Source organism: Papio anubis, chromosome 7 (genome assembly GCF_008728515.1).
Source record: "Papio anubis isolate 15944 chromosome 7, Panubis1.0, whole genome shotgun sequence".
In the NCBI taxonomy this organism is placed as follows: Eukaryota; Metazoa; Chordata; class Mammalia; order Primates; family Cercopithecidae; genus Papio; species Papio anubis.
In genome coordinates, this window is record NC_044982.1 from 53,331,190 (window position 1) to 53,357,769 (window position 26,580).

Genomic DNA, 26,580 nt, shown 5'->3' on the forward strand with positions numbered 1-26,580 from the left:
CCCACTGTTTGGGAGAGGCTGACATACAGACTTGGTTTCCGTCAAGTGCCTTGCAATGAGGTTGAGAAAACAGGAAATCCAAGCATTAAAATATAAGTAATAATATGAGATGGCATATGAAGTGAGGTTTAGATTCCAGTTTCCCAGTGGGAGTGGTGACACCAAGGTGAGTGATGGGTGTGGGGTGGAGTGCCCTCGTATCCATCCACTTATGCGTCCTGGTTCTGTTTGGAGGGACCAGGGCCTGGTGACAAAATGTCCAGGTGAGGCCGCAGTAGGGCCTAAGGTCAAAAAAAGCAATGCTGAATCCAACATCCCGGGGCCCTCTTGACACGCAGCTTAAGGCTCTGGGCTCATGACCCACACTGCAAGGATGAGTGGGATAAAGCCTATCCACATCTGGGCTGTGAACTCCAGAAGGGGGGGACCGAGGCAGCTGTGCATGAAGACCGCAGGGAAAGAGGAAGGGAGCCGAGGAGGCCCAACAGCGGCGGGCGACCTGAGGCAAGCCTGCACTCCCGGCCATAGGGGCACGGCGGGAGGCCAGCTCGCGGCGCCGCTACAGCCCGGGCTTCCGGGGCGGCGCGCGCGGCCGGGGGGTGGGGCCGGGACCGAAGCACCGCCTACGTCGGGCTGCGTGACAATGGGGCGGGCAGCAGAACGCGGCTGCGGCGGATGCGGGTCTCGTGGGGGCGGAGCGGCTGCCGCTGCCGCCGCAGCTCGGGTCGGGATTTGAAAGATTAAAAACTCTGGGTGGAGAGGGCGGCGGCGTTGAATGTGTGGCGGAAGCGCTGGGGGTCACGGCTCCGCGCGCCGCCGGGCAGCCGGCGGCGTCTCCACAGCATGAATTACCCGGGCCGCGGGTCCCCGCGGAGCCCCGAGCATAACGGCCGAGGCGGCGGCGGCGCCTGGGAGCTGGGCTCAGACGCGGGGCCGGCGTTCGGCGGCGGCGTCTGCTGCTTCGAGCACCTGCCCGGCGGGGACCCGGGCGACGGCGACGTGCCCCTGGCCCTGCTTCGCGGGGATCCCGGGCTGCATTTGGCGCCGGGCACTGAGGACCACAACCACCACCTGGCGCTGGACCCCTGCCTCAGTGACGAGAACTATGACTTCAGCTCCGCTGAGTCGGGCTCCTCGCTGCGCTACTACAGCGAGGGCGAGAGCGGCGGCGGCGGCAGCTCCTTGTCGCTGCACCCGACGCAGCAGCCTCCGCTGGTCCCGACGAACTCGGGGGGCGGCGGGGCGACAGGAGGGGTCCCCGGGGAAAGGAAACGTACCCGGCTTGGCGGCCCGGCGGCCCGGCACCGCTATGAGGTAGTGACGGAGCTGGGCCCGGAGGAGGTACGCTGGTTTTACAAGGAGGACAAGAAGACCTGGAAGCCCTTCATCGGCTACGACTCGCTCCGCATCGAGCTCGCTTTCCGGACCCTGCTGCAGGCCACGGGTGCCCGGCGCCAGGGCGAGGACCGGGACGGCGACCATGTGTGCTCTCCCACGGGCCCAGCCTCCAGTTCCGGAGAAGATGACGATGAGGACCGCGCCTGTGGCTTCTGCCAGAGTACGACGGGGCACGAGCCCGAGATGGTAGAACTGGTGAACATCGAGCCTGTGTGCGTGCGGGGTGGCCTCTACGAGGTGGATGTGACCCAAGGAGAGTGCTACCCGGTGTATTGGAACCGTGAGTAGCGGGCTGGGGTTAGGGCGGGACGGGCTGTCCCTGCATGGGCCAATGTGCACCGGTGTGGGTTTGGGACTGGTCGCCGCGAAGAGGGAGGCGCGTGAGGCCTGGCGTTTGTCCGGGGCAGGATGGAGATTGCGCAGGGAGCGTCGGCAGGTGAAGGGTAAACGAGCAGATGGCAAAACCCAAGCTGCCTGAGGTCAGGAGGACTGGATACCTTAGTGGGTAGCGCCTCCTGGGTGAGCCGGGTGCTGCTGCCATCCCCTGGAAGTGATCCAGGAACGGATCCGCAGCCCGAGGTTTAATTTCGTGATCCTACCAGCTTTGTCCACCTGGGGATCTGGTTCGGTTTCATTTACCCTGAACAGCTTATGATTTAAATAGCGGCACGTTTTCTGGAGTAGGAAGGTTTGAGAGGATCTGCTCGAGAATCAACAGCTTAGTTATGGATTCAGGAAAAGAAAAAGAATCCCTGGCGGGAAAGGAGATAGGTGGTTCTCACTGGGTGTGTTCGGAGAGGTGGAAAGCACTGCGTGAAGCAGCTCTGGCAAGTGGCTCCGCTCCCTCGATGGAATACTGGATTCTGTCTCTTAGGTCCTCATTTACATATTTTCGTCTTTGCATCTTAACCTTGAAAAATTACTATTTCTGTGCCCCGTCTTCCTCATCTGTAAAAGGGGAGAAATTGTACCTACCTCATGGGATTGTTGTGAAAGTAAATTAGAAAATATACCTCAAGGGCTTGGAACTATGGTTGGTACTTACGTGTGATACGAGTGTTAACAGTATTTATTAGACAATAACACAGATGGGTTTATAGTTGAATAGGAAGAAGGTGACCATAAATATCTGCCAGTGCATGCAGCAAATACTACATATGTAATATATAGTAGATACTCAATAGTCACAGAAGTTATTGACCACCAGTATTATATGTAATATACACTTCTAATTTTCATGGGCCCAGTGCCCTAACTCAGGTGTCTTCAATGATTGTCACAACCCTTAAATCCTCCATACAGCACTCTGCCCTCTATTAATTAGATGGATTGATGACAGCTTCCTTTCTGTATGTTTAGCACCTTACCATCGGCAGAGCCCATCACCTTTACCTTTGTACTCTGATAGGGCCTAGTGCAATACATATTCAATAACTAGGTATTGAATTGCAATCAGTGATTCTGATAATGTTAAAACATTCATATGTTAAGCATGACTTACTAAGATAGCAATTCCAACGTGTGTCAAATCACCAAATAAAATAATAGCAGGAAATTTAATTTCTTACTGCACATTAAGATGATACTAAAGGCATTCATTACCATTTTTATAAGGTCAGATTCAGTGAGATCTGTTACATCATTCACTTTTTTAGATTATAAGCTCACTAAAGACAGGGTATGTTTATATTCATTCAGTTCTTTCATATTCAGAGTATTTGTATGTCCATAACGGTACTCTTGTGAAGGCATTAAGAAAGATGGGGAAAAGGAAAATCCTTACCCTTTCAGAGCTTCCCGCTCGGTGTTTCCTTCAAATGACTTAAACATCATCATTTTTTTTTTTTTCCTGAATATAGAAGTACCAAGACTTAGTGGAGTCAGAAAGTTGGATAAAAATACAGGGTATCCTTGGAGAGGGGACGGAAACCGAGAGATGAATCTTACCCTTAGATTAAACTGAAGTATATTCACCAAGAATACTGTGTGCTCTCTTGGTTTTTGATAAAATTGTTAATGCCTGCATAGTGCTTCACTGTTTACAAAGTGATTTTTGACGTTCATTATTTTACAGTGACAGCAAATTAATACTAACATTATATACATGAAGAAATGGGCTCAGCGAAATTAATGAGCTTGTCCAAGGTCACTCAGCTACAAAGTGATGAAGCAGTTCATTCATTAGTCTAGTGGGGGAATACATTGCATTATGCAAAGAGCTTCTGACCCATCCAAGGGTGAGGGTATCAGGAAAGCGTCCCAGAATATTTAAGACAGAGTCTTACAGGATGAATTTAATGAAGCAGAGAAATAGAGGGAAGGGCATTCCAGCTAGATGGGTACATACACAAGGACACAGGTCTGAAACTGCATGGCATTTTAAGGAAGTGAAGTCTACACCTGCAGGCACTGAGACACATGGGGTTGGGTTTGGGCTTTGACCAACCACAGAGACCGAGGTATGTGAGGGCTGGTGTTTGGTCAGGGACAGGATGGAGATTGTGAAGGGAGCACCTGCACATGAATGGCACATTTGGGAGAATAGCTGGAAAAGGGACAGAGTAGATAAGCAGTGCTAAGGAGTTTGGCCTTTATCCTGTGAGTAATGAGGAACCAAACAGTAGAAAGTTCTTTATACTTACATGTGATTAATGACAATGCAAAGGTTGAGCTGGAGAGTTGGAAGCAGAATATCAGTAGAATGCTAGTGTCATAAATCAAGTAAGAACTGGTGGGAGCCTACAAAAGTTAACCTAAAGGTAATGTGGACTTGTCTTTCTCCAGTCTTCTTTCCTAAAGCAAATAGCCATTAGGCCAATTGTAGCTTATAAATTTTTGTTAACTAGCATAAGAGCAACACCTGTTTTTATCTCTATTTTAGCATTTTCTAAATAATTCTCTACAAGATACAGTCCTGTGGATGTCCAAGCCCTCATATAAGCTATAATAAAATCACAATCGTGCTTTTTATCTATCCTGTAATTTGCCATTTCTCACAGAATCTCATATAACTTTAATTGGTTTCTTAAGTCTCTGTGTGTACATTTTCACACTTTCTAGGAGGGTCCAGTCCCCGTATGGGTTCTTCAGCCTTTCTTCAAATAGAAAAACTCATACTATATGTTGCAGCTTTTGACCTTGCTCACATTTTACTTTTCCTTTTTAGCTGTTTTGGAAACTGGTTAGTGGTAATAAAAGAGTTTAAAAATAAAAAAAGTCCAGTAAGTTCCTGTGTAGAATGGTGGTATGAATCCATTGGCCATTTAGATTTTTGTGTCCTAATTTAGCCCACTGCATCTGGGTGTCAAGGCCAACAAGTTAGCTATACCTATTCTAAAAGAAAGATTTTATTTTATTCTTCCTTTTGAACTTGACTAGCAGATAAAATCTGAACTAATTTGGGGTACATGAATCAGAAAGGAGAACAGAATTTGTCTTCTATTAATGAGGAGCCAATATTATTACATATGAAAAAATATTAGTTGTAAACTTATTTTTGTTTTATTGTATGTTTAGATATTCTTCTGGCTGCATGTGGACATTCTAGATAAAAACTAATCATGCTGAGTAATGGTTGTGAGCTCTCTTGTTCGCAGTGTTCTTCCTGTTTGTACTCATTTCATAGACTTGTTTTGAGGATTATTACATGTAACATCCTTACTACAGTGGTTGGCACATTGTACTAGGTGTTAACTATATGTGGATCTCAAAAAAACTATACACCTTATTTTTAGAAGTGCATATACAGGTTAGTAAAGTTAACCAGTGCACAGTTGTTGAGTGCCCACAATTTCTTGTTATTAGTCAGTACCTCATCAGAGGTGAAAGAATGTCTGTAAGGAATATTGGCAAGAAAGTGGCCAAAGCATTTAGTAATAGCAGATGGGAAGGCATATGGAACATTCTAGAGATATTTCATGAGCTTAGAATAATTCAATTCTAGGCCCGGCACGGTGGCTCACGCCTGTAATCCTAGCACTTTGGGAGGCTGAGGTGGGTGGATCACCTGAGGTCAGGAGTTCGAGACCAGTCTGGCCAACATGGCGAAACCCCGTCTCTCCTAAAAGTACGAAAATTAGCCAGGCATAGTGGCGGGTGCCTGTAATCCCAGCTATTCAGGAGGCTGAGGCAGGAGAATCACTTGAACCTGGGAGGCAGCTGTTGCAGTGAGCCGAGATCGTGGTACTGCACTCCAGCCTGAGCGACAAGAGCAAGACTCCATCTCAAAAAAAAAAAAAGAATAATTCAGCAATTCTGATGGCAGTGATGTGTGCAATTTGCACTAGGGAGTTGTGTGATTTCTATTCATTGACTAAATTAATAAAGTTATTGACCACATTTTTATATGTAGTATCCAGGAGCCTATAAACCACAGATTTCTTTTTTCCCCTCTGTCACCCCCCACCTTCTGGTATACTTATGCAGCCTACTTGCATTATTGTAATTTTAAACCATTTTCAGTTTCAAATGCTTTAGAAATAAACCGGTGGTTTTGTGGTATATTGCAACAAAGGAAAAATTATATTCCCAGTAAAATGAGATTAAAAAAAAAAATTAGAGCTTTTCCCTTAATTACATGATGTTTACAAACTTGGTGTAGATGTGACCATGTTATTCATAATAACAATCCTTTATGTGGCACAGGGCATCATGGAAAATAATGGAGTCCCGGGGGCAGAAGGCACTCTTTTTTTGATCAATTTCTGTCTCCAGTAAAGCAGGACTATAGGGATAGTGCCTGACCCTGAAAAAGTGTTGGAGACTTTTATCTTTTACTCTTTATAACTGTGTTATCCCCCACTAGCCTGGACTGGAAAGCAGCCTTGGACTGCATTGAACCCTGACTGCTCAGGTTTACAGTACCAAGGCCCCAGTTTTCTGAGAACCCACCTCATCCCAGATCAGATCTGCTTTAGAGTGCGTTTTAGAATGCACAGTGACCTGCTAAAACAGAACAAGGATGTGAATGGATAGTGACATGTATGGAGGGCAGGACCTGGCACCTGACCATGGCGTTTGGGGCTTCTCTTTCCCTTTGAAATGCGTCATTACTTTAAAAACTGATCTAATATCAGTTATTGATTCACCTTATGTATGTCCAAAATGTTATAATGCATGTTTTGCAAGTGCTTTATGCAAATGCTTAGAGCAATCAGTGTGGTTTTCTTACCCCTGTAAACCCCCTCTGCTTTTCTTTCCTAAGAGATCTTGTGTATGCTTCTCTCTTCCAAATTTTATTTTGGGTCTTTTATCTCCATATCGCTCTTTATAGTTTGTGTTTTGCTGAGAAACCTTGATGTCTGGAACCTACAGTTGAGCCTTTTTTGTAGAGAGCAAGAAAAATCTGGATGTGCTGATCAAGGAATCCTCTGAGAATTATGGACACTGGGGAAGGACAGTGGAAGTCAGAGAGGAGAACTAGAAGGAGAACTTATTATTCACAGGAAGCCTAAGATGAAAAATATTGGCAAAAGAAATTGGGAAGTACGTAGTTATGGAATTCCTAATAACTAGGGAATCTGACCTAAGACCTTTGTTTTTTCGTGAATGTACTGGAATTTAAACTGTGCATGTTATACAAAAAAAAAAAACTGTCAGCATTGATGAAGGGTACAGATATACAGAGTCCCTTCTTTTTTTCCACAATACACTCTAAAAGTTCAGTTAAAAAGTAGAACAAGGAAAAAATTTTTTTATAGTTACTGTATATAATCTACAGTTCTACTCTTTTGCGTCCACATTGGTAAAGGGAAATTGTGCCCATAAGAAGTGTTGAATCACTGATAATTGAGTAAATTAATAGAATGAAAACCACAATGCAGATACTTTCTGATACTCCTAGATTAGGAGACAAGTGAAATTCAAGGTGGTAAAAAATTGGAACTTGCCTGTACCAGAGAGCTGAAGAAAAACAGTAGCAAAATTGATATAATCATATAAAAGTAATTCTATTTTATGTACTGCTTTTTAGCCTCAGCAAATTGTCAACAAGATTGAATTATACATTAATTAATTTTTTTTTTTTGAGATACTCTGTTGCCGAGGATGAAGTACAGTGGTATGATCTCAGTGCACTGCAAGCTCTGCCTCCCAGGTTCAAGCGATTCTCCTGCCTCAGCCTCCCTAGTAGCTGGGACTATAGGCATGTGCAACCATGCCCGGCTAATTTTTATATTTTTAGTAGAGATGGAGTTTCACCATGTTGACCAGGCTGATCTTGAACTCCTGACGTCAAGTTATCCATCCACCTTGCCTCCCAAAGTGCTGGGATAACAGGTGTGAGCCACTGTGTCTAGCCTGTTTGTTTGTTTGTTTGTTTGTTTGCTGTTTTGAGACAGAGTTTCGCTCTTATTGCCCGGGCTGGAGTGCAATGGTGCAATCTCAGCTCACTGAGACCTCTGCCTCCCAGGTTCAAGTGGTTTTCCTGCCTCAGCCTCCCAAAGTGCTGGGATTACAGGCATGCATTACCACACCTGGCCCATTAATGTTTATTTTAATGTCTTCTTACATTAAGCTATCTCTAGATAATCTTTATAATCACTGCTCTTGTATGTTTAAATAAAGTCTATTGAATGACCGCCGGGGGTCAGGTCACCCTTTGGAAATGACACTGTTACTGGTACTTCTGTATTCCAAGACCTCAGATACTGGAAAATCCTTGAGAAATACAAATTCCATCTGAATGGATGGCTTTTCCAAATAATGGAGAGTTAAGCTTTTATGTGCTGGAATGTAATATTAACTATATGGATGGAAATCTCTCTGATATTACTAATTGTTTCTGGCTGCTTCTCAGTGGACTATCTTTATGAACATTGATGCAGGATATCCTTTGAGAAACATGATAGGGGACAAATAACTAGTTGTACTATGTTAAAACTTTTTTTTTTTTTTGGAGACAAGATTTTGTTCTGTCGCTTAGGCCAGAGTAAAGTGGAGTGATCATAACTCGCGGCAGCCTTGACCTCCCAGGCTCAGGCAATCCTCCCACCTCAGACTTCAAAGAAGCTAGGACCATAGGTGCACGTCACCATGCCCAGCTAATTTTTTAAATTATTACTTGTAGAGACATGGTCTTCCTATGTTGCCCAGGCTGCTCTCAAACTCCTGGGCTCAAGCAGTCCTCCTGCCTCAGCCTCCCACAGTGCTGGGACTACGGGGATGATCCATCATACCCAGCCTTCTTAAAACTGAAGATTTTAAAGCATGTGCCATGGAATCCTCTGCTCAGTAATGTTATGTTTTTATTATTTTTGAGATGGAGTCTCCCTTCGTCATCCAGGCTAGAGTGCAGTGGCGCCATCTCGGCACACTGCAATCTCCACTTCCCGGGTTCTTGTGCCTCAGCCTCCTGAGTGACTGCGATCACAGGCCTGCGCCGTGCCCCCCCGGCTAAGTTTTGTATTTTTAGTGGAGACAGGGTTTCACCATGTTGGTAAGCCTGGTCTTGAACTCCTGACCTCGGGTAATCCACCTGCCTCAGCCTCCCAAAGTGCTGGGATTACAAATGTGAGCCACCGCGCCCGGCCTCTGCTCAGTAATTTTAGATGATGCACAGGGAGCAGAGTCAGAATTACTTCTAAGCCTTAGTGTAGATATTTAGTTAAATGCAATCCCACTCTTATATTTTACAACTTACAACTACTTAATAGCAACTTTTAGTTCATATTTTATTGGCTGAGTCCGTTATTCTCATTCTGTAGAATTGCTTCTAACTAGGCCCGGGGTATCTTATGTGTACGTGATACACCTACTTAGACCTTCAGTAAAACTTGCATTTTAACATCTGGTTTATGTGTTAACATTAAGTACACCCAAGTTTGTTTATGATTTTTTTAAACAAAGTCTTTGCTGTAAATCAAAAGACACTTGTAGGAAAGAGAGAATCTACTTGAAACCAAAGATGTTGTTTAGCACCCAAACTGAGGAAATTTCAGTGTGGTTGCTGAAGCACTTTCAGTGACTCATATTCTTCCAGTGTAGCTATCTGCTGCTGAAATGAACCTTTCCTATATGGCTAACACCATATGAAACAAGTGCACCTGTCTGTAAGATTTAGGAAAAGATACTTGCCTTTGCTTAATGTTCTCATTGTATAGCCAATCACTATTATGCTTCTTATTTAAGATTAGCACAAGTTACCCTTGATTCCGCTCTTTGCCTTTCACTGGAAAATATTAGGACTTTATATTTTAGAATATCTGGTTGGATATAGTTGCAGTTTATTCTTTAACCTATTTACTGTTTAGCTTGTTATGCTATTTTGTATAAACTACATTATCTATTACATTTGTTTTGGTAGGGGAGAAAGGTGCAACTATATCTCATGTATAGTGAATGCCCCTAATCTTGGAATACTGGGTTGAATCATTTGGAATTCTAATTGCCTGGCAGGATTCTGCCTTTTATGGAAAGACCTACAATCCATTAAGGAGTATGATAGGCCACACATAAAGGTTGAACCTTGTAAAAAGTAAAGAGGAAGTTCCTCTTCAAAGACTTTCCTCCCCATCTAACTAAGAATAAAGAGTAATTTCTCTTAGAAGCAAAATTTATTCAAAGACCTGTGCTAACTTTCATAAATATCTGCTAGCCGTAATAAAGAAATCAATGTACTTTATGTTCTTAGCTCCTACAATTTAGCCTAAATATTTGCCCTCGCATGCTTATACTGGTCCAAGCAAGCATTAAGTCATAACCTGTTCCTCTTCCTTATTTGAAGGTGTTTTTACTTTTCTCAGCATTCCACAAGTTACTTCCTCCTTCCTTTGCTCTCCTCTGCCTTTGCTTCTTTTAAAAAGTTCTAAGTTGCTAGCCAATCAGGACAAATACAGAATATGAAGTCCCGTTCCAGCCAATAGAAACCAGACACAGCAGTAAGGTGAATGCGTCAGGTTATAAATGACCCTGTCTCCTTGGTTCCGCGTACTCTCATGGCAAAACTGCTGGCGAGTGTATGCTTTCTGCAGAAAGTAAAAATGGCCTTGCTGAGGAAATTAAATTTATGTTCAAGAGCTATTTCTTTACGGCACCGAGGAACAAGCATTTCTAACAAACATGGTTTACAGCATTTGTTTTCAAATCACCACTCACCTTACCACAGTTCATCAGTTTCATCTCTGCCACTTCCATTTCAATTCTTACTGGTTTTTCTAGGGAGGCAACATTGTTTCGTATTTTAAGAATGTCAAGGACCACTGGATCCAGTCTTGGCTCAAATCCCAGCTCTGCTGTACACTGTGACCTTGAGCAACTGAAATTCCCTGTGTCTTACTTTCTTCTTCTATAAAATGTGGATAATAATATCTACCTCTTGTGATTGTTTTCAATAGGTAAAATATTTAAAGATCTTAAAAATATCCCATGATGAATAGTAAGTTCTATAAAACTGTTAGCTATGATTGTTTCTCCATCTTCCTTGCCTGTTCAATCCTTCCAAATTTCCAATCCACTTGACATTCTTCGCTCTCCTGTTTCCATTTGTAGTCTCTTTCCTCACATGGCATATTCTTGGCCTGCCATCTTGATAATCAACTCTCAAAATGGGCACAGCCCTAGTTTCTCTGTAACTATTGCCTGCCTTTATGAGAAGCTGTAATTTTTGTCTGGTCTCTCAGACCCCAGAAAGGTCGGTGCTGTCTTGAGTTCTGGCTTGGACCTGGGAGAAGTTCACCAGTCATTCTCTTACAAATCTATTGCCTGTGGGAAAGGAGGAATTATTTCCTGTAAAAGCATTCTAAATTCTTGAGCATCTGTTTTTGTTGCTATGCAGATCCTGTCACCAAATGTGAGAGATACCAACTTTATCCCCAGAGCTCATTTAGACGACTCTCCCAGCTACCAGGATTTTTGATAAAATAGAGAACTTTACAGTTTTCTAAAAGACTGCTCAGTTTTCAGTTAAGGCAAAGCCAGTAATGTTCTTGTTTTGTTTTGTTTTGTTTTGCCATGCTGGCAAGAAAAAAATGGCCAACAATTCTTCTTATGATGGAGACCTTAGCATGAAAACTATGAGAATTCTCTTAATTGATCTGCAGTTAAACCAGTAGTAGTAAGGATGGCAGCTAGGTTCTGGCAATTAGTGTAAAATCTAACAGTATAAAATAATCTTGACTCTCTCCTTAGTCAAAGGACATGGCAGCCATTCCTTATCCAGCATTGGCAATAAAAACCACATGGGAACAGATAAACAGATCTTTGTTGTCTAATTCCCTTAGTTTGAATCCTTGATTTACCATAGCTATATGCCTTCGGGCAATTTATAATCTCTGTGGCCTAATTTATTTCTCCTTTGTAAGTGGGGATCATTCCTGCTGCCAAGAGTTATTATGGGGTGATTATTATTATTAAGATTTCATTGAAGTACATATATGCAGAATGCTTAGCACAGTACCTAGGTCAATAAGCATTAGCTAAGCCAGGCTGGTATATTTGCTCTTGAACTAGAAGCCTATCTTCTGGAAATTAAAAAAAAAAAAAAAGTGGTAAACCTGTTCTATTTGGAGTTAGGGGGAAGGGTGGAAAGCTATGACTCTATCAAAATTACTTCAGCCTATACTTGATATATACACATATGTACACACATGTACTGTATATATTTTCGTGTACTCATCTTAAAACTACTTAATCACTCCAAGAGTTCTGGGAGTCACAGTGAAGTTTCATACTTCACCTTAATTCCCCCTTTGAACTCTGAGTTTGAAGAAAATGTAGACCTTTCTAGGTAAGATGAAGGCTTAGTGGAATACTCTTCAGCCTCTGATTGCCTCTGCTGGATTCTGTAGTCTGCAGAATGGCAACCTGTGTTGTTAATTTCTAGCACTTTTGTGTGACCAGTAGTTTGCAGATTTAATTGAGTGTAACAGTTACTGGGAAGATTGTTAAAATACAGATTCTCAGATCTTATCCCTGGAGATTTGGTACAAGAGATCTGAGCTAGGGCCAGAGAATCTTCCTCTTTAATAGAAGAAATTTTGTTTGCAAAGGGTTCGAAGACCTTACTTTGGTAATTCTGTTAGTTCATAAACCCCCTAGTCTAAATGGCTGGAAGCTGCCTCATCTTCACTTGTTTTCACTTACACTCAGAGAATTACCAGTTTAGTCAGTCCAAGGTTGCATTTCTAAAGATTCTAGGGGAGTTAACCTTCTGGCAAATTGGTAGTTTTATTTAATCTCTATTGTTCTTTCTACCTATGTATTGCCACACTGTCCTTCTACTTTAAAATTTCTGTATCTTATTGATCTTCTGTATTATTTTGTGAGTGAGGAGCAGGATGAAGTCTCCAACTGTAATTGTGGATGCAGTTAGCCTGTTAATAAAGTTATTTTGGTTTTTGTTTCATGTATTTCAAAGCTCTGTTTATAGATGTGTATACATTTAGGATTATTACATCCTTTTGATGAAATATTGCCTTTATCACTTTGAAATATCCCCCTTATCTCTGGTAATGTTTCTTTTGTTGAAGTCTACTTTATTTGATACTAATATAGCCACTCTAGATTCCTTTTGATTAGTATTCATAATTTATATCTTTTCCTGCCCTTTTACTTTTAAACCTGTATGCGTCTTTACCTATCTGTTGAGTCTTGCTTTTTAAAATTTATTCTGACAACCTCTACCTTTTAATTGGCATTTTAGACCATTTACATTTAGTATGATTAATGCTAAGTTTGATTTTAAAATGAACATCCTGCTACTAATTTTCTGTTTGTCCCCTTTGTTCTTCATTCCCTTTCTTCTCTTTTCCTGCCTTCTTTGGGATTGGAGTTTGTTTAATGATTCTCTTCTATCTTTAATATTAGTTTTTAGGGATACTTTTTCATATTTATCTTGGCTTGTGTTCTCTGGGTTTTTTTGGTTAGTTGGTTGGTTGTTTTTTGAGACAAAGTCTCGCTCTGTTGCCCAGGCTGGAGTACAGTAGAACAATCTCAGCTCATGCCACTTCTACCTCCCAGGTTCAAGCAATTCTCCTGCCTAAGCCTCCCAAGTAGCTGGGATTATAGGCACACAGCACCACACTTGGCTAATTTTTGTATTTTTAGTAGAGACGGGGTTTCACCATGTCTCATTTAAGACCACCAGGCTGGTCTTAAACTCCTAAACTCAGGTCCTCTGCCCACCTCGACTTCCCAAAGTGCTGTGATTACAGGCGTGAGCCACTGCACCTGGCCTTTCTAAGCTTTTTGTATTTCAATTACATATATATGTTAGATCATTTGATATAGCTCCCCAGTTCATGGATACTCTATTCTGTTTAATTTTTTCACCCACTCTTTTTTTTTTCTTTGTATTTCCATTTGCGAAATTTTTATTAACTTATTTTTGAGTTTACTGATGCTTTCCTCAGCTGTGTTGATCAAAGGTATTCTTTATCTATCTTACCATTTTTCTAGTTTCTGGCATTTCTGTTTGACTCTCTTGTAGTTTCTATTTCCATGCTGAAATTTCTCATCTAATTATACATGTTGTTTACCTTTTCCACTAGAGCCTTTAGTGTTTTAATCATAGTTATTTTAATTTTTCTAATAGTTCCAGCATCTGTGGGCATTTCTGGTTTGGGTCTGTTGATTTTTTTTTTTTTTTTTTTTTTGTGGTCTCTTGACAGTGGGTTGGTTTCTCCCATCTTCTTTGAATGTCTCAATTTAATGTAAAGCTGGACATCTTGTATTGGGTAGTAGAGTATTTATGCCTAGAAATAGGCATGCCGTGTTTTTTGTTGTTTTTTTGTTTTGTTTTTTTGAGACAGGATCTCACTGTTGCCCAGGCTGGAGTGCAGTGGCGTGATCTCAGCTCACTGCAACCCCTGCCTTCCAGGTTCAAGTAATGCTCAAGGCACACCTTGTATTTTGCTAGACGTTTAGTGTGGGGGATTGAGCAACCTAGTTGGGAGTTGATCTGCATTTGGGTTTCATTATTGCTGTAGTTACTATCAGTGCACCACAGGCTTTAAATTCCCATAGCATTACCATACCTAGAGGGCTGGTTCACCAAGGATTTTCCTTCAGGTCTGCTTTATTCTTAGCATCAGGTTTTCCCTTTCCACCTTTATCTCAAAGAAGGTTCTTCATGCTTTTACTCTCCCCCAGAAATAGATGAAACTAACTCCCTAACTTGGTGGTGATGGTATGGGCGAGAGTGTGGAAGGGACATTCTCTGTTCTGGTTCTGCCTTATTCTTAGGCACAGTGTCTCTGGGTCTCAAGAGTGGAGCCTTCTCAGCAATTCTGCCCTACCCCAGCCATGAATGACCTCATCTTCTAGGCTCAGGACAATTTCCTGCCTCTGATAGTTTGCCTATGTGGGGATGTGTGTGTGTGTTTTGTTTTTGTTTTTGTTTTCTTCTATTACCTTTTCCTAGCTGCAATGGTTCTTTAGTTGTTGCTGTTCTAGCAGCAGCTTAAGGCTTTCATTCCTTAGGTGAGATAGGGAGTAAGGATCTAGACAAGACCTTGTAAGGATCCAGGCAGACCTTTCCATACCTGCCACTGTTCCCCTCTCCCAACCCTGCACTATGAAGGCAATACTTTTTCAGGTTTCTTGCCCATCCCTCAGTCTTTCTTATGAGTTCCTGGTAATATCTGTGGAGAAGAATCTGCAACAAGGTATAGTTTGCTCTTGTGTCTGAAGCCCCAGAAATTTTATACTCTTACTGTAGCCCACACTGGACCTTTAGCAAACTGTTGAAACATTTTTGCTGAAATCTTTTTACTGGCTTGTATGGCATCTAATGTCTTCCCCCTAAGCAAGCAAGTATTTACATCTTATTTTTCCTTAGATATTATTAGTTAGTTGCCTCGTGACCTCAGCTGTTTTATTAGCATATTTTCATTTATCCTCCTCATAGCCGTTTTGCCATTGTCACACATTTCATTACTATTTGTTATAAACACCAAAATACAATCTTTTTATTTTTATTTATTTATTTTTGAGACAGAGTCTCGCTCTGTTGCCTAGGCTGGAGTGCAGTGGCACAATTTTGGCTCACTGCAGCCACCATCTCCAGGGCTCAAGCAATTCTCCTGCATCAGCCTCCCGGGTAGCTGGGATTATAGATGTGTACCACCATACCTGGCTAATTTTTGGTAGAGATAAGGTTTCACCATATTGGCCAGGCTGGTCTTGAACTCCTGACCTCAAGTGATCTGCCCACCTCGGCCTCCCAAAGTCCTGGGATTACAGGCATGAGCCACCCCACCCAGCCTTTAAGTAGGCAATTTTTAAAAAACAATTTCTTTGAACTCTATTTCTCTTAGTTTTGAGACATAATTTTGCTAGATATAGAATCCTAGGTGGACATTTTTTTTTTCCTTCACAACTTCAAACATCACTTCATTGTCTTTCACTTCTATAGTTTCTGACGAGAAGTTTGCTATTGTTTTTATCTTTGTTCTTCTAAATGTCATCTTTTTTTCCCTGACAGCTTCCTTCCCCCAACCCCCTGACTTTACTGATGACTTGCAGCAATTTGATTATGATGTGTCTTGCTGTGGTGTTTCTTCATAATTCATCTTCATGGGATTTGTTGAGATTTTGGGAACTGTGGCTTTATCACTTTCATCAAATTTGGCTATTCTCCAAATTTATTTTTCTGTTCATCTTACCCCTTATCTCGGATTCCTACTACATATAAATCAGTATGCTTTGATACTGCTTAACAACTGTACATTTTGATATTGCCCTATAGCCCTATGATTTTCTTTTCTTTTCTTTTTCTTTTTTCTTTTCTTTTCTTTTTTTTTTTTTTTTTTTGAGAAAGAGTCTCGCTCTGTCACCCAGGCTGGAGTGCAGTGGTGCAGTCTCAGCTGACTGCAACCTCCGCCTCCCAGGTTCAAGTGATTCTCCTGTCTCAGCCTCTCGAATAGTTGGAGTTACAGGTGTGTGCCGCCACGCCCAGCTAATTTTTGTATTTGTAGTAGAGTCAGGGTTTCGCCATGTTGGCCAGGCTGGTCTTAAACTCCTGACCTCAAGTGATCCACCTGCCTCGGCCTCCCGGAGTGTTGGGATTACAGGTGTGAGCCACCGCACCTGGTCTGCCCTGTATTTTCTTTTTTTCTTTGTATTTCATCTTAGTTTCTATTGCTGTTTTCTTGAATTAACATGTCCTAGTGCTATATTATGACTTTGAAGAATTTCACTGATCTTTTCTTCTGTAATTTCTAATGTACAATTGATCTCGTTTGTTATATGTTTTATTTTTGATATTGTACTTTTCATCTCTAGAAGTTCATTTTAGGTATTTTTTGTATCTTCTGTTTTCTTCCTCCTCATGTTTGTGTTTTCCTCTACCTTCTTGAATCTAGGGAGTGAGGAATGGTTGTTTTAGCATCTTTTTCTGCCAGTTTTCCCATCCATGTTGTTTCTGGATGTTTTTATTGACTGACTTTTCTCCTGGGTATGTGTTAAATTTTCATGCTTCTTTGGATACCTGTTAGGTATATGCTTTAGATGTTTTTGGATTGTGTAGGATTCCTTTAGTACTGTTGGGCTTTATTCCAATGGACAGTTAAGATACTTCAAATTAATTCGTTCTATCTAAGGCTTTCTTTTGAGCTTTGTTAGGGTAGTCACAGCAGCATTTAATGTGGGGATAATTTATCTCTGCTACTGAGGCATTACCTTTCTGAGGACATTGCTCAATGCTTCTTGGATTAGGTTGTTACATTCTGACTGCTGATTGGAACATGAACTATTTGTTGTCCTATATGAGCTCTGGAGATTGTTCCACCTGCTCCTTTCCAGTGGTTCTTTTCCCTGGCTTCAGGTAGTTTTCTCCTTTATGTGCATAAGCCAGTATTCAAATAAGAATAAAGGGAACTCTTCTAGAGATATTTGGCACTGTCTTTCTACAGTGCCAAAATGCCCTGTACTACATTTTGCCTCACAAATTCTAGGTCTTGGCATTCATGAACTCTTAGCTCTTTCAAAACTCAGAGTGTTAGGCTTTGTTTGGATTAACTTTCCCTGTGCTATTGCCTGGAAAATCTAGCACTAAGCTTCTGCTGTCTCACGCATCCGTGTGAAGAGACCACCAAAACAGGCTTTATGTGAGCACCAAGGGTGTTTATTTCACCTGGGTGCAGGCGGACTGAGTCCAAAAAGAGAGTCAGCAAAGGGTGGTGGATTATCATTAGTTCTTACAGGTTTTGGGATAGGCGGTAGAGTTAGGAGCAATGTTTTGCGGGCAGGGGGTGGATCTTATAAAGTACATTCTCAAGGGTAGGGAGACTTACAAAGAACCTTCTTAAGGTTGGGGGAGATTACAAAGTACATTGATCAGTTAGGGTGGGGCAGAAACAAATTACAATGGTGGAATGTCATCAGTTAAGGCTATTTTCACTTTTGTGGATCTTCAGTTGCTTCAGGTGATCTGGATGTATACCTGCAGGTCACAGGGGATATGATGGCTTAGCTTGGGCTCAGAGGCCTGACATTACAGTGGTAGGAATTCTCTCAGTGATCACTGTCCTCTTCTGTCTGTTGTACAATATCTGAAAATTCATTGTTGCATATATTTTGTCGATTTTCTAGTTATTTAAGGTGGGATATTAAATCCATTATGTGTTACTCTGTCATTGCTGGAAGTAGAAGTCTGTTCTTCCAGTTTAACTGATTTACTCTCTCCATTCTTGACCATCTTTATCTCTCTATTAGGCACAACCCAGTGCTTACATATCCTATGTGCCTTCCTGCTCAGGAATGTTAAAATGGATAACTCTTTAGTGAGCTAATACAGATCATGCAGCTGCCACACGGAGTAGAATTGAGATGCGTTATGCGTCACGTGCGTCCGTGTGAAGAGAGTCTGCCCGCAGGCTTTGTGTGAGTAACAAGGCTGTTTATTTCACCTGGGTGCAGGTGGGCTGAGTCCGAAAAAGGAGTCAGCAAAGGGTGGTGGGATTATCATTAGTTCTTACAGGTTTGGGATAGGCAGGCAAGGGGTGGATCTCACAAAGTACATTCTCAAGGACGAGGAGAATATTACAGAGTACCTTCTTAAGGTCGGGGGAATATCACAAAGTGCATTATCACAAGGGCGGGGAAGATGTATTGTCATAAGGTCAATTGATCAGTTAGGGTGGGGCAAGAACAGATCACAATGGTGGAATGTCATCTTTTGTGGTTCTTCAGTTACTTCAGGCCATCTGGATGTGTACCTGCAGGTCACAGGGGATATGATGGCTTAGCTTGGACTCAGAGGCCTGACATTCCTGTCTTCATATATTAATAAGAAAAACAAAACAAAATGGTAGTGAAAATTTTGGGGGGTGGTATGGAGAGATCATGGACGATGTTTCTCAGGGCTACTTCAAGTGAGATTAGTGGCGGCATGGGAACCTATAGTGGGAGAGATTAAACTGAAGAAAGATTTTGGGGTAAGGGGTGATATCGTGGGGTTGTTAGAAGGAGCATTTGTCGTATAGAATGACTGGTGATGGCCTGGATGTGGTTTTGTATGAATTGAGAAACTAAACAGAAGACACAAAGTCCCAATAAAAGGAGGAGGAAAACAGGTATTAAAGGACTAAGAATTGGGAGGACCCAGGACATCCAATTAGAGAGTGCCCAAGGGGGTTCAGCATAATTATTTGGTTGGCAAGTTTTGGGGCTCTATCCTTGAGTTTTTTGTGTTGTCATATACCAGGCCAGATTGATTTAGGTAAAAACAAACATTCTTCATTTAAAAATATAGAGTCCCACCCCCCCCCCTTTTTTTTTTTAGCAGTGAGTAAGTGCAGGCCTCCACGGTTCTGGAGGAAAGAGAAATGCAAAGCCAGCAATTGTTTGTTAAGGAAGGATTAGAAATGGCTAGGAGAGAGTGAGTGAGATTGATAGTGTGGTGGAGACAGCTGGTGAGAGGTAGAGGGTGGCATAAGACGGGAACGAGAATAAGAGTGAGTATAAAAGTAAAGAAGAGAACTTCATCAGGGTGAACGTACTGGAGTGTGCCCTATCAGCAAAGATCGTCTATTCACTCTAAGAGGGAGTCAAGAGTGGTGGATTGGGGATAGTACCAGGAGATAACCACTATGATGGTTTGGAGGAAAAGTGTAAACTGGTGGTGTAAACAAGGGCAGGGTATTTATGAGTAGTTGAGAATGGTGAATAGGAGTATGACTAGACAGAAGACAGTAGGGATGACAAGTTTTTGGGGCACAGTCCAAGTAGTAGGAGTGACTGCGTAAAGCCCTGTTGCAAAAAGTAGGGTAAGGACGAATAGACCTAATAGAATGAAGGGATGTATTGGGCTCATAAGGGTTATTACTGTTCTTCAGAAATGCGAGTGAGTTTAAGGGAAGTAGGGGAGAGTACTTGTGACTTCAGGATGGCTGTCCGACGGACACCGCTTTATTCTGGAATGGTGAACCCAATGGGGAGGGTCCTGTAGGTGGACGGCAGTTGAGGTACTATAGATGACTAAGTAGGGTCTGGTCCATCAAGGTTGTAGAGTTTGAGGGGTCAGATTCTTAACAACTGATCATCCAGCTAGGGTGTCTTCATATGGCTGGGAATCTGGAGTAGGCAAAAGATAATTAGCAGCTTGGCAAATTTCCTGTCTAGTTTGCTGGAGGACTGGAAGATAATCACCTAGAGGGCTGGAGTCTGGAATGAGACTGGGGTCTAATAAAAAGGAGCATCCGTACAGGAGCTAAAATGGGCTGTACCCTGTAGCATCCCAAGGACAGGCCCGAATTCTGAGCTGGGCAAGTGGTAAAAGTACTGTACAGTCCTTTTTAAGTTGGAGGCTGAGTTTGGTGAGGTGTGTCTTTAAGAGACCGTTAGTTCTTTCTGCTTTTCCTGAGCATTGAGGGTGATAAGGAGCATGAAGTTTCCATTAAATGCCCAGGGACTGGGAGACTGCCTGAGTGACTTGACTAATAAAGGCCGGTCCATTATCAGATTGTATAGAGGTAGGAAGGCCAAACCGAGGAAGTATGTCTGACAGAAGGGAAGAAATAACTGGTGGCCTTCTCAGACCCTGTGGGAAAGGCCTTTACCCATCCAGTGAAAGTGTTTACCCAGACTAAGAGGTATTTTAGTTTCCTGACTCGAGGCATGTGAGTAAAGTCATTTTGCCAGTCCTGGGCAGGGGCAAATCTCTGAGCTTGATGTATAGGGAAGGGAGGGGGCCTGAACAATCCCTGAGTAGTAGTAGAATAGTGGTTGGAGCACTGAGAAGTGATTTCCTTGAGGATAGATTTCCATGATGGAAAGGAAATGAGAGGTTCTAAGAGACGGGCTAGTGGCTTCTAACCTACATGGAAGAGGTTATGAAATAATGACAGAATAGAATGGGCCTGTGAGGCTGGAAGGAGATATTTTCCTTGCTCCAAGAACCTTTTGCCTTGTGTAGGAAGAGATTGATAGGTAGAAGTTTCGGTGGGAGTGACTAATGAGAAGGAGAAAAAGTGGCCGTAAGGGACAAAAGTTGGAAGGCTAGCCGCTTCTTTAGCTACCTTATCAGTGTAAGCGTTGCCCTGAGTGCTGGGATCTGATGCCTTTTGATGACCCTTGCAGTGAATGACTCCAGCTTCCTTTGGAAGTAAAGTGGCCTTTGGAAGTAAAGCAGCCTTGAGAAGAGTTTTTACTAAAGAGGCATTAATAATGGAGGACCCTTGCATAGTGAGGAAATCTTTTTCTGCCCATGTAACAGCATGGTGGTACAGGATATGGAAGGCATATTTAGAGTCAATATAAATATTGACATGTAGTCCCTTTGCAAGAGTGAGGGCCTGAGTTAAGGCAATGAGTTCAGCTTGCTAAAAGGTAGTGGAGCGGGGCAGAGCAGTAGTCTCAATGATAGATGTGGAAGACACCACAGCATAGCCTGCCTTTGCCGGTGATTGGTGATTGGGCCTGGAAGAACTACCATCAATAAACCAGGTGTAATCAGGGTGAGGAACAGGAAAGAAGGAAATATGGGGAAATGAAGTGAATGCCAGGTGGATCAGAGAGGTAACAGTCATGGGGGTCAGGTATGGTATCAGGAATAATGTGGGGGCCAGCCTAAAACAGTAAGGTCAAGTTGTTTGGACAGAAAGGCTACAGGGCATGGTCCCGGCTCTTGTGTAAGAATTCTGACCGCACAACCCTGCACTTTGGCTGTGTGTAATGAAAAAGAGTTGGGATGAGTTAGGGAGAGCTAGTGGGGAGCAGCTTTTAGGGCTGTTTTTAAAAGAATGGAAAGGGGAGTGGGGAAAGGATTGAGGATTTATGGGGCCAGTTAGGTTTTCTTTTGTGAGTTTATATAATGGTTTAGTCAGGATGGCAAAACTAGGTACCTAAAGGCGAAATTACTTAACCATGCCTAGGAAGGAAAGGAGTTGTTGCTTTGTAGAAGGGATTGAGGTTTGGGAGATTAGCCGGACATGATCAGCAGGGAGAGCATGCATGTTTTCATGAAGAATCATGCTGAGTTAGATAACAGATGGGGAAGAAACTTGAGCTTTGGAGGGGGGTGTGCAATGTCCTTTTAAGAACAGATGTTGGAGAAGCAGGAAGGTGTCCTGTTGGGAAGATTTGTAGGAGGGGCTATAAAGTAGAAGGTCATCAAAATGTTTAATAAGTTGAGAAGCAGATGGATAGAAAGAAAGTAAATCATGAGAAAAGACTTGAGTGAAGTAATGGGGGCTGTCCCTGAAGCCTTATAGCAGTACAGCCCAGGTAAGTTGCTGAGACTGATGGGTGCCAGGGTCAGTCCAAGTGAAAGCGACAAAAGGCTGGGATGAAGGGTGTGAAGGAATAATAAAGAAAGCATGTCTGAGATCCAGAACAGAATAATAGGTTGTGGAGGAAGGTATTGACGATAGGCGAGTATATGGGTTTGACACCATAGGTTGGATAGGAAGGATCATTTGATTAGTAAGGTGAAGATCCTGGACAGGCTTTAGTCCCTTCAAAGCCAGTTATGGGATGGGATACTGGCATTGAGCCGGGTAAGGGTGATTAGATTTTAAGGGGATAGTAATGGGCATGTGATCAGTTGCCACGGAGGGAGTAGAGGTGTCCTGTTACTTGTGGGTTAAGGTGGGGGGATACAAGAGGAAGATGCAAAGGATGCTTTGAACTAGGGAAAAGGGCAGCAATGAGGTGTGGCTGTAGCCCAGGAATAGTCAGGGAAGCAGATAATTTAGTAAAAATGCCTCAACCTAATAAGGGAACTGGGCAGGTAGGGATAACTAAAAAGGAGTGCATAAAAGAATGTTGTCCAAGTTGGCACCAGAGTTGGGGAGTTTTAAGAGGTTTAGAAGCCTGGCCGTCAATACCCACAGCAGTTTTGGAGACAAGGGAAATAGGCCCTTGAAAAGAAGGTAATGTGGAGTGGGTAGCCTCTGTATTGATTAAGAAGGGAACGAACTTATCCTCCACTGGAAGAGTTACCCAAAGTGTCTGTGATGGTCTGAGAGGCTTTTGAGGAGATCGGGCAGTGTCAGTCTTTAGCCACTAAGATGAGAGCATCTGGAAAGGAGTCAGTCAGACAGCCTTGGGCCAGAGTTCCAGGGGCTCTGGGAGTGGCTGCCAGGCAAGTTGGACCGTCTGATTTCCAGTGGGGCCCTGCACAGATGTAACACGGCTTAGGAGGAATCCCGGGCTGCGGGCACTCCTTGGCCCAGTGGCCAGATTTTCAGCACTTGAAGCAAGATCCTAGGGGAGGAGGTCCTGGAGGAGGAGGTCTTGGAGGAATGCCTGGCCGCTGCGGTTCAGGCGTTTTGAAGTTATTGTGTGTTTGAGATGTGGCTGGGGTTTGTCTCACGGTGGAGGCAAGTAATTGCAACTCTTCTCTGTTATTGTACACCTTGAAGATAAGGTTAATTAAGTTCTGTTTTGGGGTTTGAGGGCCAGAATCTAATTTTTGGAGCTTTTTGTAATGTTGGGAGCTGATTGGGTAATAAAATGTATATTGAGAATAAGACGGACTTCTGGCCCTTCTGGGTTTAGGGCTGTAAAGTGTGTAAGGGTTGTTGCCAAATGGGCTATGAACTGGGCTGGATTTTTATATTTGATGAAAAAGAGCCTAAATGCTAACTGATTTGGGAAAGGTCTGAAGGTCTGATAGAGAAAAAGGAGCATTAACCTTGACTATGCCTTTAGCTCTAGCCACTTCTTTAAGAGGAAATTGTTGGGCAAGTAGGGGAGGACTAGTCATGGAACAAAACTGTAATCCAGACAGGGTGTGAGGTGGGGAGGTGATAGAAGGATTATAGAGTTGGGGAGCAGAGGCTGAGGAAGAATTGGGACCTGGCTCGGCCTGGCAAGGAGCAGCCTGGGGAGGAGGGGAGAGGTCAGGTGGATCCATAGAAAAGGAGGAATCAAAGGACTCAGAACTTGGGTGGAAACTGAAGGCACAGACAGGAGAGAAAGAAGAAAGATTTGGGACAAGTCACATTGGGAGCAGAGACTAGGGAGGGACCAGTGTGTAAAAGAATGCCTGGACGTCAGGCACCTCGGACCATTTGCCCATTTTACCACAAGAATTATCTAGATCTTATACAATGGGGAAATGGAAAGTGCTGTTTTCTGGCCATTTAGAGCCATTATCAAGTTTGTATTGGGCTGAGTGGTGTTGCAGAAGAAAATAAGATGCTTAGGTTTTAGGTCAGGTGAGAATTGAAGAGGTTTTAAGTTCTTGAGAACATAGGCTAAGGGAGAAGAAGGAGGAATAGAGGGTGGCAGGTTGCCAATAATGAAGGAGGCAAGCCCAGAGAAAAGAGAGGGTAAAGACGGGGGGGGGGGGGGGGGGGGTTGGTACTTGCCACCCAGGAGAGGTGGTGCTTGCCTCCCAGGGAAAGTGGTACTTGCCACCAAGGTGAAGGATCAAGGCAGGCATCCCCATGGTGATCAGACACCTCTGAAATGTGGGTGAATAATCAGGCAGGCATCCCTGCAGTGATTAAACACCAAGGGAAAACTGTCTTTCCAAGTCCATGACTGGTGCCGGAATTTTGAGTTCACGGATAAAACGTGTCTCCTCTATCTCTACCAGAAAGGGAAAGAAACCGAAATTAAGGAAGGGAGAGATTGAAGGGTGGAGGGATAGCGAGAGAGGTTGGAAAAGACAGTGAAAACACTGCTTACCCAATTTAAAATTGGTGAGATGTTCCTTGGGCTGGTTGGTCTGAGGACCTGAGGTCATAGGTGGATCTCCTCACAGAGTGAGGGCAAGGACAGGGAGCTCATCTCCCAAAGGAGTCCCCCTGTCCCGGGTCTTCAGCACCAAATGTCATGTGTGTCCATGTGAAGAGAGTCCACCAACAGGCTTTGTGTGAGCAACAAGGCTGTTTATTTCACCTGGGTGCAGGTAGGCTGAGTCCAAAAAAGGAGTCAGCAAAGGGTGTGGGATTATCATTAGTTCTTATAGGTTTGGGATAGGCAGGCAGGGGGTGGATCTCACAAAGTACATTCTCAGGGGCAGGGAGAATATCACAAAGTACCTTCTTAAGGGGTGGGGGAATATCACAGTGCATTATCACAAGGGCGGGGAGGGTGTATTGTCATAAGGTCAGTTGATCAGTTAGGGTAGGGCAGGAACAGATCACAATGGTGGAATGTCATCTTTTGTGGTTCTTCAGTTGCTTCAGGCCATCTGGATGTGTGCCTGTAGGTCACAGGGGATATGATGGCTTAGCTTGGACTCAGAGGCCTGACATTATGCAGCTAAGGGCTGTAGGTAGAAGTGATAGACTTTTGTATCAGAACTGTTTGCTTCTGGCCCTTTTTTGCTGACATAATACACATGGCCTAACTGAACCAACTATTGCACTTAATTTCTATGCTTCTATAGTGGGCTGAAGGTTAATATCTCCCCAAAATTTATATGTTGAAATCCTAAACCTCTAGGTGATGGTATTGGGGAAGTGGGGTCTTTGGGAAGTGATTAGATCATAGGGCAGAGTCCTATGAATCGCATTAACACCCTGCCCCTTCCCCACTTCCACCATGTGAGGGCACAGTGAGAAGGCACAATGAACCAGAAAGTGGATCCTCATCAGACACCATATCTGCTGGTGCCTTGATCTTAGACTTAGCAGTCCCCAGAGATGTGAGAAATAACTTTCCATTGTTACGAGCCACCAACTTTATGATATTTTATTATAGCAGCCTACACGGACTAAGACAGACCGTTAGTCTCCATATATTACTCCATTCTCATGCTGCTATGAAGAAATACCCAAGACTTGGTAATTTATAAAGGAAAGAGGTTTAATTGACTCACAGTTCCACATGGCTGGGGAGGCCTCAGGAAACTTACAGTCATGGTAGAAGGGGAAGCAAACAGTGTCCTCCTTCACATGGTAGGAGGAGAGAGAAATATAGAGCAAACAGGGGAAAGCCCCATATAAAACCGTTAGATCTCGTGAGAACTCACTATCGGAACAGCATGGGGGAGCCACCCCCATGTTCTAATCACCTCTCATGAGGTTCCTCCCCCAACAGGTGGAGATTACAATTTGAATTACAATTCAAGATGAGATTTTGGGGTGGGACACAGCCAAACCATGTCATTCCACCTTTTCTTATTCTGTCTTGTTTCATACAACTATACAACTCAATGTAAACAACTATTTTCACATAAAAAGATCTACTTTTTACTGATAACACCAGGAAGTAAATCAGAGCACTGAGTTAACTTGCCAGTCATTGTGTGTCTGATCTCATCTTCAGGTCTTAGTATGTATTTGTTTTTTGGTTCTCTGGACTTGCTTCTCCAGCTGTCATGGCATAAAGTTTTTATTTTAGAAGAGTTGGTGGATAAAATGGGGTTTAGTTGTACCAAATGGCTAAGGATTCTTGATGGTTAGTCTTGATATAGCTGTGTGTAACTACTGCATGTGGTTTTAGAAACTTCAAACAATATTCCACAAATTAAAATAATGCCATAATTTGGGATGAGATTTTGTAGTTTACAAAGTACTTTCATGTACATTTTTTTATTAATCCCCATTGTAACCTTGCAGTGAGACAATATCCTCATGTTATAGATGATAAGCTGAGGCTCAGAGAGGTTAAGGGGTGAACTGGAATGTTGGGCTAGGCCTCCTGAGTCCTTAACCCAGTTTTTTTCCTACTGTTGTACAGTCTGCAACTTCACTGTTTACACGATTCGAGCAGATATGAAGCTTAGGTTGCCAATAGTACTTAATATCCTGGCTTATTTTGTAGCCGTGTAAAATTTCCTCACTCAAC

At 43.0% G+C, this 26,580-nt stretch overlaps 1 protein-coding gene across 7 annotated transcripts in view; it reads left to right on the forward strand.

Moving 5' to 3' along the window:
* Positions 1-618: 618 nt before the first annotated feature.
* DDHD1 (DDHD domain containing 1) overlaps positions 619-26,580 on the forward strand; it is a 120,563-nt gene continuing 94,601 nt past the window's right edge. For all 7 annotated transcript variants that reach the window (XM_009211550.3, XM_009211551.3, XM_009211552.3 and 4 more), the window contains exon 1: positions 619-1,678. In XM_009211550.3, the coding sequence (XP_009209814.1) occupies positions 844-1,678 (835 nt within the window). In that variant the 5' untranslated portion in view covers positions 619-843. The remainder of the gene's footprint in view (positions 1,679-26,580) is intronic.